The sequence below is a fragment of the Theobroma cacao genome, chromosome 9, assembly GCF_000208745.1.
Source record: "Theobroma cacao cultivar B97-61/B2 chromosome 9, Criollo_cocoa_genome_V2, whole genome shotgun sequence".
Lineage (NCBI taxonomy): Eukaryota > Viridiplantae > Streptophyta > Magnoliopsida > Malvales > Malvaceae > Theobroma > Theobroma cacao.
In genome coordinates this window covers 9,523,366-9,538,710 of record NC_030858.1, presented here as the reverse complement: position 1 = coordinate 9,538,710, position 15,345 = coordinate 9,523,366, and the positions used below count along the sequence as shown (strand labels likewise).

The window sequence follows — 15,345 nt, the reverse complement described above, 5'->3', positions numbered from 1 at the left end:
ATGTCCGTTTGCCACCGGTTCTCATAATGTAACAATCAAATAAATCGAGGTAAAAAAGAAGAAAAATCACTTAGATTGGGTCTGATATTATAATTGAGTTACAAATCTATAGTTGGAACCAGAGTTGCTCTCTTGAACGAATTTAAAGTTTTTCAATCCAAGCTAAGGTTTGTTTCTGCTATTAAAAGTGCTTTTCATCAAGGCTTTTCAAAAAACAATTCTTCAACCATAATTTGCAATTGACTTAAAGCTCAAGCTAAAATCTAAAAACTCTTCTTTCATTAAATCGTTAAGACTAATTTATAATTCTTCGTCCAGTTGGGAATCAGAGAAAATTATGCAATGATAGCTATAGTGGTGAAAATAACCAAAAATATATAACCAACAATTGGCCTATTAGCTCAGTTGGTTAGAGCGTCGTGCTAATAACGCGAAGGTCGCAGGTTCGAGACCTGCATGGGCCATTTTTATTTTATTCATTCAATACTTGCAAAAAAGCATGAAAGTTAGAAACTTTGGAAATAAATTATGAGTTCAACCAGTCCATAAATCCAAACTGTCTTGTTTGAACATGGAGATTTGGTCCTGCCTTTTGTCATAAACGGATTGAGGATAATAGTACAAATTAAAGCAATAGCAGCGACACATAATTAAAGAGTACTGGAAAGGAAGATTTTGGGCAGACAATGATTTTTGCCATAACAATTGACACAAAACTCCGACCAACACGCAGAAAGAAAGTAAAGTCACCATCTATTTATTAATTTATATTCAAATTGTGGTGACGACTTAGAAAACTTTCCTTGCAATTCCGACCTTTTTTTTTTTCCCAGTTGAGTTTGACAAGCACTGGATGCTCAAGATCTTCCTTATTTCTGGACCTGGAGTCTAGCCTCTTCCACCTGACCCGGCCCTTGACCCAGCATAAGATCCAGCTGATGAACCCGCTTGTGACCCTGCCCCGGAGCCTGAACCAGAACTTGAACTTGATGAAGATGAGCTAGAACTAGAACTGGAACGAGAACCAGACCCAGAACCTGAGCCAGCACCTGCTCCGGAGCCCGAACCATTTCCACCAAGTCCAAGACCGACCCCAATACCCAAACCAAGCCCAATCCCTCCCAGGTCTATGCCAAGGTCTTTTCTTACCGCTCGGCTTTCAGAAACCATGGCACAGGTTGAAACTAGCAATGAAACAAGAGCTAAACACTTCCAATATTTGGTCATTGTTGAAACCAGCCAACCTTGGGTATCCGGAAATGATCAAACAAGCTTGGAGAAACTAGATGATCATAGATATGTATGCAAGGGGAAGAATGGAGGTACCCTTTGAGTGAGAGAGCTATTTATAGCAGTGTATGTAGTGAAGTTGGTAGTACAGGACAGTGCATGAAAAGAAGTTAGCGTGTAGACTGTAGCGAGACAGAAGTGGAGAGGCGCATGTTCTTTGCTTTGTTGAGAAATGTGATGTGGACAATTTCCTGAAATCTGGTTGAACCAAAATTTCTCGTGGCCAAAAAGGCTGCGAACTCTGTAGTTGTGGTGATTCTTTTTGGAGACTCGAAGGTTGGACACCTTATCATGGAGAAGGCGCCGACCCATGAACGATGAATCCATCCCCACTTACCATAGTGGGGAATGATGGGCTTGTATTATAAGAATATTTTTAAAAATAATCTTTAAAAATAAGATATTTTAAAAGAATTTTTTTATATAATTTTTACTATTTTTATTTAAATTGGATAAAATTATTTTTAATGAAATTATACGATATTACATGCTATATACAAAAACATATTATACGTCATGATTAAATTGTTACATGTCATGTTAAAAAAAAAAATACTATTATTACACGTCATTTTCAAAAACTCATTTTCAAGTTTGCTTCGAGAGTGGTTTGTAGTCACACACTCCATTATTCTGTTGAAAATTGACTCAGACATAGCTGAATGTATGAAAGACAGAGCTCTATATCTCTTTGCAATGTCTTCTTCATGTTGCTTCACTTGTGTCTGCGTAGCATTCTCTTTTAGCACTAGTAATTCAGTCTCGAACTCAATAACATTCTAAAGATTAACATCTTTGAGAAATGCTTTCATTTTGACAGCCCAAACAAGATAGTTTGAACCATCAAATGTAAGTAGTGATTGTGTGTAACAGTTGAGGTTGAAGTTGACATTGTTTGAAAAGAAGTTAGATCCTGGTAGGTGGAAGATGAGATTTTAAGATTGTGTATAAGTATTTTAAGTGACTCAATGATTGGTTATTGCTTTGATACAATGTTATAGTTAAATCAAAACAGATGTATTAAGCATTCAGAGAAAAAAAATGAAGACAAAAAATAAAAGAACTTGGTTAACATCAATCATTATTATTAATTGAAGAGAGATATATGAATACATACATGAAATGCATGGTTAACACTTGTACAAAACTATCGAGTGTTTAACATAAGATTAAGATATGCATGTAATGCTTACACGTTCAAGGACATGTAGCAGCAACAAAAACTTTGGCTTATCAAACCAGTACAACAAAGCAAAATGAACACTTGTCCAATACTTAGTTAAACAGAAAACAACACTCAAGCTAGTTTTATCTCAACAGTTTGTGTTGTACTCTTGGATAAGAGGAACACAAAACTGTCTTGGGAAGATGTAACTTAGCAGAATTAAATTGCAAATGTGAACTTGTTTTCTGCGATAGATTACAGGCAGAGTAAGGCATTTATATAGTTGTTGCCTTGTTGGTGAACTGTTGAGTATAGTGGAGAAATTTACTTATTATAAAATTTCAAGTAGTATATAATTAGTTGAAGTAGCAATGGCTTTTGATAGACAGAACCTGGTGGATGAAAAACTAAAACACAGGAGGAGATCATTGGGTTTCTGGACACGCGTTTTCATGTCACCGACCCAGTTGATCTCCACTCAACAAAGTGGAGTATGAATTGGCTCATTTATTGACTAGAATATTTTCTGGTAGCTTCTTCAATTATATGGTTGGTATTCATTTGCAGCCAGCCAGCTAGCTCACGAATTTTTCAGGAGGGGAGGAAAACAAAAGTTAGCTAGCTCTTTATTGACTGAGAAAGGCTGATTGTAGCCCAAGATAAGTGCATGCGCATTTATCGCCATGATGCCAAAAGTTAGAGATGTTAAGGCAAGAACCAGCAGAAGAACTCCGATGATTTAATGACCACTTAATTAATTTAGCATGTGTTTAGTGCTTTCCTTTCCATGTCTAATTCCAACCACTCTTTTACCTTGTAATTTATGCTTAGCATGAATTATGTGTTACTTTTACTAATGTTGATCAATCTCAGACGTCTTAATAAGTCTTTCACAAATAAAAGTCTGTAAGTTGAACTAAGCTGCCTTTGACATCTTAGTCTAACATTGAGCCAAGTATAGAGGATTACTCTGATGAACCTTTGCTGAGTAAATGGCTTAACTGCATTTTTAATTAAAACAAACCTTAATGGTCTTTTCTTTCATTATCAGCACTATGCACAGTCATTTCTCCATTGACATGAACTTTCAGGCTTGCATCTTAATATATTGAAATCAAACGAACTAGTTACACATGTGGGAGAAGTTTTGAATCTCTTTAAAATGCATTTCCTTTTTGATAAGGTTTATGATTTTCCTGCCCTTGGTACATTAGGATATATATGCATGTATTCATTCATATATAAAGCTAATTAATAAGATATCAACATTTTGCTAGTATCTTTTCTATTGCTACAATGGATATACCAGTGCGTTTGAAATTTGGCTGCTTCATTATAAAGTGAGGTTTCCATGTCACCTTCTTTCACTAAAGCACGTAGCTTTGACATCCAGCAACACTTGTCAATTTGTAAGCCATGAGCCTTGAGGGAAAAGGAAAGAAGGAATTTGAATTCCGACCCAAGCTGTTAGTGTTGTATAGTTTCTAGTTAACATATATACAGGACAGGGATTTTTAACATCCAATTCTTCTCCTCCAAAATAATTAGTATATCTTATTGGTTTTTTTGGGTAATTCTCTTGTGATACTCTTCACTTCTCAATTAATTGCTCCAGCTATATCAGCTTGACATCTTAATTAATAAGTGCATATTGAGTTATATGAATCTCAAATAATATGTATAAATGATGAACAACTACCACAGCAAGAGAAGAAAAGTATGAGCAAATAATTAATGCTAAGTAATTAAGACATGGCTGAAGTAATAATATTGATAATTTAGACTCTCTAAAACACTAGTGCAAGTGAATAACAATACTGCTTATATATCTATTGAAACACCATCCCTCTTAATACCACTTGAGTTAAACTTAAGTGGCTAACATTAACAGAAAACTACTTATCGCCACATTTATTCATGCACAAGCCACAAGGTGGTAATTAGTTTCCTTTTTATTTGATTGCACTTTTGCATTTTTCAGAAAAGAGTGCTTAGTTGGCGTTGCCTCTCTCACGGCCTCGTCCTGACCCAGCTCGAGAGCCAGCTGAGGAACCAGCAGATGAACCAGCTTCAGAACCTGCACCAGAGCCGGCTCGAGACCCAGCATAGGACCCTGCAGATGAACCAGCTTCAGAACCTGCACCGGACCCGCCGCCAGACGAGCTGGAAGATGAGGCTGAACTAGATGAAGAGCTTGAACTTGAACCTCCAGATCCTGAACCGGAACCAGCCCCAGCCCCTGATCCTGAACCACCCCCACCTCCCAAGCCAATGCCTACCCCTGCTCCAATCCCAACTCCTATTCCACCAAGATCCACCCCAAGGTCGTTTCTTGCAACACGACTTTCGGATACAATAGCTGACATAGTAACAAGCAAAGCAATCATAATAGCTGTAAACCTGAAAGAAGGCATTTTCAACAATGTAGTAGAAGGAACAAAAGACAAAGTGAAGAAGCCTTGAAAACAAGGAAATTAACTTCGGATGTCAATGTGAATGCAAACTTGAATAATTCTCACTATGAGCCACAGGAAGCAGGGGCTGAGGGCTGTGTTCGGGAGTTTAGGAGAGTTAAGGTATTTATAGTCGTTGAGCATTAAAATGCTGCGTAAGGTCTGAATATGAAACGTGTTAAAGCATTGTAAAGTGGAAGAAATATTTTTGTATAAGAAATATTAGTGGAAATCATAATGCGGCTTCTCCAAGATTACGTTCGAAGCAACCTTGTGGCTGAGATAGCTGCCAAAGTCCAAAGGGGAACTTAAGTTGTTAACTGGGTTTGAGACAACTGTCCTAATGTTGCCGACCCATTACCCATAGTGGAGCAGTAGTGGCGGGGTCTGGTTGTTGGTCACAATGCGACGGACTCAAACTCGGGGGTTTTTTTTTAAACAATAAAAAGATGCATATATTTATGTTTGAAACAAGTGCTGGATTACATTCTACATCTTTTCTTGTGTTTTTTCTTTCTTTCAAATAAATTGAATATTTTCCATTCAATAGCTCACCCAACTTCATGTTTCACACTCCTTTCGCAGGCTATAAACTTTATCATGACCCATCCCCATGTTATTTGATTAGTAATTAACGTAATTTTTATATTGCGTTTCAACATTGAGTTTATTAGATTTTTCAGTAAGTGCAAACGTGAAGCCATTGAAATCTGTGCGGACGACTACAAGACAATCTTTTTGGTGGAGGTTATGCTAGGTCCATTAAATCGGTTGGGCATCGCACACAATTTGAAATAAATTGTCGTTTTGTTATTACTTTGGCGAGGTCAAGCGGGAAGGCCTAAGAGGAGAAGGATTCCATCGACTGGGGAAGGCCATCAACCACAAAGATATTCACAATGCAAGAGATACGAGCGTAATAAACAAAATTGTTCATCTTCGTTTGCAGTTCCATCCATAAATCCAGCATCATCTCCAAGTCAATCGATGCCTCCACGAGGACGACGACCAAAAGCATGTGCAACTTGCAGACAAACCATAACTCATGGTCCATTGCCTTTGGTTTAGTGATTCGACAAACTATGATGTTCTGCATGAGACTAATGCAAGAAAAGCTTTGTGGATAGATGTTCAGCAGCATATCGAAGCATGTACGCTTCACTGCTTCATACTCCCTTTTCTAAGGGAGCATTTTGTTTATGTTCTGTAATTGCGACCACTTACAGAGGGTGTTAATGGAGACCTTGAAGGCTTACTTCTCCCTCGACACAACAAGCGAAGTTTCAAGGTTATCATACTCTCTAAACTTCATTTGCAAAGCATAACACCTATGCACATGTAAGCTAGACCCAAAAACAGTTAACCCATAATGTGTAACATGCCAGATAAAAGAAAATTATTATTGTTACACACTATGCAAACCAAGTAAAATGTTGTTACACGCCATGCATATATGTTTTTACACACCAAGTGTAATTACTTATTTGTTACATGCCATGAATAAATCCTAAAGCCACATTGTTACACGATATGCCATGCCGAGTATGCGGTTTACACACTACATGCCATACATGTAATGCCAAGCGAGACCCAAAAACAATTAGCCCATAATGTACAACACGCTTGATAGAAGGAATTTATTGTTGTTACACGCTATGCATACCAAGTACAATGTTGTATACGTTAGATATAATTACTTATATTTTAAACGCCATGAATGAATCCTAAATCCACATTGTTACACGATATGCCAAGCCGAGTATGCAGTTTACATACTACATGCCATACATGTAACGCTAAGCTAAACCCAAAAATAGTTAACTCATAATGTGCAACATGCCAGATTAAAGAAATTTATTTTTGTTACATGCTATGCTGACCAAGTAAAATATTGTTACATGCCATGCCTATATATTTTTACACACCAAATATAATTACTTATTTATTACACGACATGAATGAGTCCTAAACCCACGTTGTTACACGATATGTCATGCAAAGTATGCAGTTTACACACTATACGCCATACATGTAATGCTACCTTAAACCCAAAAACAGTTAACCCACTTGAAGAAACACGCCAAATAGAAGAAACTTATTGTTGTTACACGCTACGTAGACCCTCTAAAATGTTGTTACGCACCTAAACCATGTAAGTTATAGTGTTGTAGTTCACTCCATGATTTAGGCTAAAATCCCAAAATCATGAAAAAAATAAGAAAAATATATCACTGCGTAACCCTAAACCCAAACATTTCATGAAGCAACATAATGAACAAAAAACCCACAAAAAAAAAAAAACACAAAACAAAAGAAAACTCACCATTGACTAACTGACTAACTTCTTCACGCAATACCGACATTGTTGTTGTGATCTAAAACTTTGCTCCAAATTAAGTCAAACACCTTGGTACCTTTGGGAATGACGAATGAATTAAATGCTTTTACTTGACCTTCTTGTTTGGGCTGATGAATATGATGGTGTTTTATTTTAGATACCTCACCGTTAATATGCATGTCATGGAATTTCAAACAGTTTCCTTATCTCCACAATTTTTTCTATTTAAATTTATGGCGTGTCACATATTATCTCCATGACGTATCACATATTTCCTCTATGGCGTATCATATATTTTTTTCATGGCGTGTCACATATTCTCACTGTAGCGTGGCATGTCACATATTTCCTCCATGGGGTGTCACATATTCTCACTGTGGCATGTCACATATTCCCTCAATAGCATGTCACATATTCTCACCATGACATTTCACATATTCCCTCTATGGCATGTCATATATTCTCATCGTGGCGTGTCACATATTCCATACCATAGTGTGTCACATCTTCCATCCATGGCGTGCCATATATTTCTTCTATGGCGTGTCACATATTCTCACCATGACGTGTCACATATTCTCAGCATAGCGTCTCGCATATTTTCTCCATGACGTGTCACATATTCCTTCCATGATGTGTCATATATTCTCATCATTATGTGTTACGTGGGATATTTTTAAACATGCAGTCAAATATAATTGTTGCACACCATGCGTAACAAATGACAGATGGCTTGTTGTAGCATGACCAGTTCCTCATTTGGGTTCACGTCTTCCTCTTTCGATTCACCATAGTAGCAGGGGTTTCTGATTTCACATCATTCTCAACGCTTTGGATTCATCACGATCGGTTCCTCCTTTGGTTTAACATCAACCTTTTCGTACTATTTAAAATCTACTTTCAATAGAATACAGTTATGCACATGTAAGCTACACTTGATGAACAATTATCCTGGAGAAGTTACACGACATTTACAAAAATAATTACTTATTTAGTTAGACACAAATGCCTTTATGTTTTTACTTGTTACACGCCAAGTTTAATGACTTATTTGTTAGATGCCATGAATAAAATATTCATGTTGTTACACGTTATGCCATGCCCATTTTCTCTTCATATTCTAACAATATTCCACCCAAATGGTCATGGAGTTTCAACAGCTTCAAACTAAACCCAATTACCATTGAACAACAAAACACTGAACCATATTCTCAATTAATAAGGCAATCAAATCACTAAATTCACTCAAGAACACAACAAAAAAGTCGACATTTATTGACTTATCGTATACTAATTGTAAACTTGCTCGAACACTTTTTTATCTCTCACCATTAAAATCAAAAGATCTTATAATAGACTTGTAGTGTAATACGTACGGTATTTATGTTTACAGCAATTTCTGAAAAATTAGAAAAACTATCTCTTGCAACATGAGAATGGTTTTAACAAAATTTGAGTGAAAAAATTTGAACAGATTTATTTTCACACTAATATGCGCATGAATAAAAATGCGCATAAATGAAGAGTTCTCGTTAAAAGTATTTTTGTTCCAAAATTTTATTTATAGATTAAAAAAAGTTAAAATTATGGGACGGCTATTTCAAAAAATGATAAAAAAAATTTTGGCCAAAATTAAGTAGTAAAAAAAAAAAAAACTCACCTAGCAAAAGAAAAGAGAGACAAATCTTCTACCCTCTATAGCAAGCCTGGGTTTGCCCGTGCTGATCTCCAGGAAAGTTCCACTGCATTATAAACTCCCTTTGCATTCCTTTTCTCCCTTTCTTTTTCATTTCTTTTTCTTGTTCTTCAACCTCGCTTCAGAGACTCTAAAAAGCTTAATATCAAAGGACAGGCTTGAAGGAAAACAATTTCTTCAGAATCTTGAAGTTTGATTTCTAGAAAATTGATGGGTGAAGTTTGGGCTTTGTCTGGAATTTGAAGGTGGCTGACTCAGTTGCGGAAAGCCAAAGGCTACCATCGTCGGTTTCTCAAGCCCTGCAACCAAAAGGTAATTTGCTCGGAACGGTTTTTATTATTCAATCAGGGGCATTGTTGGTATGATAAGTTTAGTTTTATAGTGAAACTGATTGATTAATGCAAAATGAAACAATTAATCAAGAAACTTGAACAATTAAAACCTTTTTCTTGAAGACTGGAAGTTTGCAGAATCTGCATTTCAAGTACCATACCAAAAATGAATTCTTGAAAGATGTCAGAAAATAAATTGGAAAGAGTTTCAAGGTATGACAGTCTGGTTTGGTAATCCTTATTTACTTATACGTCTGTCTAGATGACCTAGGTAGCAAAAGTAAATTATGATGTAAGTATATATTGAACATGAAACATGAGATCAACATTAGTGATGGAGGAGGACATTGTGGACATGATTCGGCTAAGTACTAACAAAAACTTTGTAAAATATTGATGAATAATGTGGTTCAGAAAAAACCCAAATGAAAATTGATGTGCTTACTGTAGGGCAACAATTGCTCAAAGTAAATTTTATCATGCATAGGAATTTGTAATAAAAGAAATAGAGGAATTTCTTCCTTTATAGGTGATGCATATTTGATATTGTTATGCATAAAGAGAAAGATTTGAATGTTGATTATGTAGGGATTGCCACATTTGTTTGATCTAAGGCCATCATGAGAGTATAGACTTTCAAAAATCGTGAATATATTGATGAATACTGTGGAGTTCTTCCCAGCAAGTCTGAGCTGGATTCCACTTTACCACAATATCAAAGTCATAAATCACAAATCATGGGGGAATTTTCATTATGTTTTTAAATTGGTGTAGTGGCCTGTGCTTTTGGAATGAGGCAGTGTCAGTTCGATTTCTGCTAAAGTCAAATTTGCATTTATTGTAGTCATAGCAAGATGGTAAAATTTTGGAGGGATTAGCAGTGTTAAGGGGGGATTATTAAAATGACATTTCTTATTGTTTGGTTTGGCTATTAACAGAATGAAGCAAGACTGCAATAATACACCATGATTTTGAATGGAGAACAGATTGGACCTTTCTATGGCTGTCTAAAAATGAGATGGTTAAGTATTATTGATGTTTGGGATAATCTTTTTGGAATGACCAAGGTAAAGAAGCAACTTATTATTTTAACTCATATATAAAAGAACAAAGTGAAGCAATATAGAGAATTTAGTAGTTTGGAGGTGAATAAGCAAAAGAAGTTTCTCTTTAGAATGGTCGGGTATTTATAGGCATTTGATGATGCCACTTCACCTAGTTGATGTCTGCATTCATGTGTCAGAACTGGTAAAATTAATTCTTTTCCCCTTGCAACATACAAATAGGAAATAGGGACATGCATCTTATATGCTATGGAAGGCTATTAATAGATGTGCTTTAGTGCACACACACGCTCAAAGCTGATGCTTTACTCCAGTGTGGAGCCAACAACCTTAATTTATCCCAATCCGTTAAAACAATACTTTTCCAAATTCTCTTTGATTTGTGATCTTTATGCTAGTTTGAAGCTATCTGTCCCTTAATTTATTTATCAGATATAAAAAGGCACCAATCCGGAGAGCAACGTTCTCTCTCCTCAGCTTTGAGAGTCCTCTAAGTAGATTGCAAAGCCTCTTTTGTGAATCTGGCCTTTTTTCTGCCATGTAGGAAGGCTTAGCTGATTTTGCTGTCCCATTTGTCTATTTTCCATTGATGCCCCCTCCTGTCTATAATTGTTAAGTTTTCATAGGTTAAGCACAGAAAATCACATTTAACCATAATCGTCTAATAAAAATTTAATGAGATATGTAACTGGGAGAATTTAATTTGAGGAAGTTTGCATTTTGTTTAAGCTAAGTGCAAAGAGTTTGATGGTACAGGAGTTCTGGAGAAACTATAGTAGGAGAAATGACTGCTTAAGCAATTGGGTAGATACTTGTAGTGAAACTTTAACTTCTAATTCTTGCTAAATTTTGTGTCTGGGATTATGATGTTGGCAGGTAGGTATCAGAGTGTTGACTGATTACAAGTTGATCGTAATATCTGTTTCAAAGGCTGGTGTTAACTCTCAAGTGAGATTGAGATGGTGTAGGATAGGATGCCATTAATATTCTTTTTCTTTGTGTGGTTTGTTTTGGCTATTGAGACAGAAAGAGTATTTTCAGTAGTTTTTCTCCAGCAATTGTTAGTACTACAGGTTGATTTCTCCTGTCTGCAGGAGAAATCTAAATATTAAGGTCTTATGTCACTTTTGGTATTCATGCCAGTCATTTGTAGTTATTGAAGTTACTTTGATGCGCAATCTGGAGAGGATATAGGTATTCTCTTATTATTTACTGTTGGTTAAATAACAAAATCACCCTTAAGGTCATTTTCAAAATAAACTTTTTTCCTCAAATTTCCAAAGAAAATATATTCTTATCTTGTAAAATGTGTTTGTAGGGAAGTAAGTGTCAAAAGATTAGAAATATCATTTAGGTGAATGTATCTTTCAGGCTGTAACTCCACAATGTTCAAGGTGTCAATCTTAATTTCTGTATAACCTCAGGGTGGTTCTTGTAATTTATCCTTTACCTTCTATTGTTACGACCAAGTTTGGTTTTTCATTTTACCAGAATACTGTGGCCTAATCTATCCACATATAATAAAAGATGAGGAAAGTTTTTTGAAAGACAACAGTAATTAGAGAAAATCAAGTTAACAAGAAGAACCGTAGTTTTTATCTGTTGTAATGATGCATTGTACTATTTTTTTCAGAAATCAACGTTACCATAAGTGAATTTTACATGTGTTTATCATGTAAATAAATTGCACACTGAAAGGATCTATTTCCCTTTCCATGGTAGCGAAACTGTTCCATAGTTTGTATTAATCTAATGAATGTCGCTCAATTCATGTTGTTGTTGCTGGATGTATTATTGAGTTAAATTCATCCAATAGAAGTTAGAGATACGAAAAGGAAGCTTGTAATACTTCTTGGCAGTTATTGCTTATTGAGTGAGGATTCTCCCATGTGCATCATATGATTATATTGTAGTTTTTCTTTTCATTGGGAATAATTTGAAGTTCAAGTTTGAAGGACATTCTTCCTTTTGCTTGTATCAAAGCTTTCCTTTTTTTTTCCCTTTCGCATTTGGTTTTGTTTTGTTTTTCTCCCCTCTATTGGGAGGAGGGTTGCCATTGGAAGAGAGAGAGAGAGAGAGAGAGGTGGGGGGGTGCTCTGCATTTTAAAATTGTGTTTCTATTTAAGTAGAATCTGGTTGTAGTAGGGCATGCTCTTTAATTTCTTTTTATTATCATATACATGATCTTGTGGCCTGTGACCAGTTCTGTTGCATTTTTTTTCTTTTTAAATAAGAAGGTAGGTGTCCACAGCTAAGGCGTCTATTCTCCAGATTACTATTCAAGTGTGGCCTAGTTTGAGTGGATTATCAGACAGATGGCTTCTAGACAAATCCGATCACCATATGAGCGACGTTCCCTCCAGGCTCCAGGTGTGATACAACATGGTTCACTTGCTGGCTCAGGTCATCCTGCTGCCCATTGGGCAATGGAGTCACTTCCTCCACCTGAGCTTTTAGAGAGCAAGATTGCTTCTCAGGCTGCAGAAATTGAGCGACTTGCTGGGGACAATCACAAACTGGCAGCTACTCATGTTGCCTTGAGGGAGGACCTTGTTGCTACTCGGTATGAAGCGCAGAAACTCAAGGAACACATCAGAAGCATCCAGACTGAGAGTGATATCCAGATCAGGGTTCTGCTGGAAAAGATTGCAAAAATGGAAGCAGATATTCGGGTTGGTGAGAGTGTGAAAAAGGAGTTGCAAGAGGCAAACATTGAGGCACAAAACTTGGTCAAAGCCAGACAAGAGTTGATTGCCCAAATTCAACAGGCTTCTCAGGAGTTGCAGAAAACCCATGCTGATGTTAATAGTCTGCCAGAGTTGCACGCTGAACTTGCAGGTCTGAGGAAAGAGCACCAGAGATTACGGTGAGTCAAACAAGTGTTGCTTGCTTGATGTCCCGGGACCCTTTAGTAAGTATTTAAAATTGAAAACTTTTGTTGCAATATTTGCTGTTATTTTGACAAAATTCTGATTATTATGGAAAAGGTCTTGTCAAATAATACCACAGTACTTTTCAAAATAATAATAATACCACAGGACTAAGTGCCGCATTTGGTCATTCAAACTCATGCAAATTTTAGGACCTCATTTCTTGTAAATCTGATTTATTTGCTCTCTTGTTCATCTGAATGTTAATTGCCTGGTAACTGTTAATAAAATTGACATGTTGGTAAATATGCTGTTTGTTATTATTGCCCCATGCCCCTGCTCTAATGTGGCAATGGCATGCTGTTTTAAGTAAATGGCTGGAAGGAGAGGGTTCTAATGAGTTTCCATCCATCTCATCCACATTTTGCTCTGGGATGACACCAACTTTATATATTGTCACAACCTGTACCCTAAATATAATCATGTGACCATTTTATCCCTAATCACATACAATATTAAACTTAGCCAAAATGTATAAAACACCTTACAAGTGTTATCATTTGCCCCACGAATTAAGTCACTCAATATAACTTAAGTCAGTCCTTTAAGGTCACCCAAAGGTTTCAACAAATAAGGTCATAATCAAGTGTACAGTTGCATTTGGTTGTCCAAATTTGATGAACTGAACAAAACACTAAAGATTTCAATTTATAATCTAAATGCAATGTCGAACTCAATGCAATTTTGTTGTCTGTCGCAGAGGAATCCTTGATGTCATGTATAATGCTATGCAGTCTCTTAGAATGCAATTCGGTGCCAAGTCTGAACCTAGTCACCCTAGAATTAGCTTGAACAGCACTTTGATTTCTCACTGTCAAAGTCCCTATATTTATCAGAGTAAATCATTGCTCTTATTGAATGTGATAGAAAGATACAAAGTCTCATGACTACTAAAGCTTAAGTACTCATAGCTCAAGCTTAGCCCTTTTTCATCCTTTTTTTTCCCTCCTAGAACTATGCAGCAAAGTAAATGTGTTCCTCACCTCAATATCTCTCTGTTACATATATCATTTGTTATGTATTCCACCATACAGTTGCTAAGAAGTTGGCTCTGATTATTGTTTTGACCTTTTTTATGTGTAGTGTTACATTTCAGTATGAAAAAGGTTTAAACATAGAGCAAGTGGAGCAAATGCAAGCTATGGAGAAGAATCTGATTGAAATGGCAAGAGAAGTGGAAAAGTTACGCACTGAAGTCTTGAGTGCTGAGAAGAGAGTGCATGGTAACTTTCCTTTCCAGTAGAGATGGTGGTTATATTGGCCCCTTACTTTTCCCTTCACTAACACTTGCACTGATGCTGTGTTCTGTAGTGCCAATAGGTCCAGTACCATATGCTGGTGGCTACATGAATGGTGATCCTTCATATGTACTACCTTTTCAAGGTGGCAGCAACTATTTTGAAGGATATGGTAGGCCTGTAATGCAGATGCATCTTGGCCCAGCAGACAGCATGATCCCATATGGAAGTAGTGCCAATGTTCCAGCTGCTAATGCTGCAACTGTAAGTCAAGCGGTTACTGGTCCGGTCTGGGGAGCACCATATGATCCATCACTTGCTCAGAGGTAAACAAGAAGAAACTGCAATGCAAGGTGTCCATAATCTATCTTGCCTTGGCTCAGTGTAGCCGGTTTGTAGTATACAGGGAGTGAATTAGTTTATTGTGAAAGGTGTAGAATGTTAACATTTAGCCATTGAACAGTTGCCAGCAGTTATAAAGCACCACAAATCAAAGTCAGCAGTCACAATATGCTCATTTCATCTTTGTTGCAAATTAGGATCTCAGAATTCATTGCACTATAGACAGTTATTCAGTTGAAACCATGTATGTATGTATGCTTTTAGAGTAGGAAAAAGGTAAAGCAAGATGTACATTTCCGCTTGCGTTTGAAGCAATTACAAGAGAATGTTATTGATTTGAGTGCCTTTAGTGTCACGAGTTATTCTCCAACTTTTGGCGCCTATGAATGCCTATTTATCACTTATACTGAAATCCCATAAGAATGAGTAGTGGTGAGATTTGCAAATTTGATCTTGCTTCATTTTCAAGCAATTATCAAACTGGAAAAAGACCAAAA

At 36.5% G+C, this 15,345-nt stretch overlaps 3 protein-coding genes and 1 non-coding gene across 5 annotated transcripts; 2 read left to right on the top strand and 2 right to left on the bottom strand.

Moving 5' to 3' along the window:
• On the top strand, window positions 391–464 carry TRNAI-AAU. The gene has a single exon. It is a non-coding gene; the product is annotated as a tRNA-Ile (tRNA).
• Window positions 523–1,327, bottom strand: LOC18589068 (uncharacterized protein DDB_G0282077). Its single transcript, XM_007013886.2, has one exon. The coding sequence runs from the start codon at window positions 1,225–1,227 to the stop codon at window positions 889–891; it is 339 nt and encodes a 112-aa protein (XP_007013948.1). The 5' UTR covers window positions 1,228–1,327; the 3' UTR covers window positions 523–888.
• On the bottom strand, window positions 4,174–5,032 carry LOC18589069 (glycine-rich protein 5). Its single transcript, XM_007013887.2, has one exon. It carries the CDS (start codon window positions 4,867–4,869, stop codon window positions 4,447–4,449), a length of 423 nt encoding a protein of 140 aa, XP_007013949.1. The 5' UTR covers window positions 4,870–5,032; the 3' UTR covers window positions 4,174–4,446.
• LOC18589070 (protein FLX-like 4) lies at window positions 8,890–15,203 on the top strand. 2 transcript variants are annotated; one of them, XM_007013888.2, is made up of 4 exons: window positions 8,890–9,254; window positions 12,576–13,204; window positions 14,352–14,491; window positions 14,580–15,203. In XM_007013888.2, exons 2-4 carry the CDS (start codon window positions 12,654–12,656, stop codon window positions 14,834–14,836), a joined length of 948 nt encoding a protein of 315 aa, XP_007013950.2. In that variant the 5' UTR covers window positions 8,890–9,254; window positions 12,576–12,653; the 3' UTR covers window positions 14,837–15,203. The 2 variants fall into 2 exon arrangements, with proteins under 2 accessions (XP_007013950.2, XP_017983326.1); XM_018127837.1 differs by having other exon boundaries at window positions 12,573–13,204; window positions 14,580–14,989.

Excerpts from the sequence above, each read along its gene's own strand:
- LOC18589069 (XM_007013887.2), bottom strand. The coding sequence starts at position 4,869 with ATGCCTTCTTTCAGGTTTACAGCTATTATGATTGCTTTGCTTGTTACT.
- LOC18589068 (XM_007013886.2), bottom strand. The coding sequence starts at position 1,227 with ATGACCAAATATTGGAAGTGTTTAGCTCTTGTTTCATTGCTAGTTTCA.
- LOC18589070 (XM_007013888.2), top strand. The coding sequence starts at position 12,654 with ATGGCTTCTAGACAAATCCGATCACCATATGAGCGACGTTCCCTCCAG. Across the intron at positions 13,205-14,351 it reads AAAGAGCACCAGAGATTACG|TGTTACATTTCAGTATGAAA; the intron begins GTGAGTCAAACA and ends TTTTATGTGTAG. Across the intron at positions 14,492-14,579 it reads TGCTGAGAAGAGAGTGCATG|TGCCAATAGGTCCAGTACCA; the intron begins GTAACTTTCCTT and ends TGTGTTCTGTAG.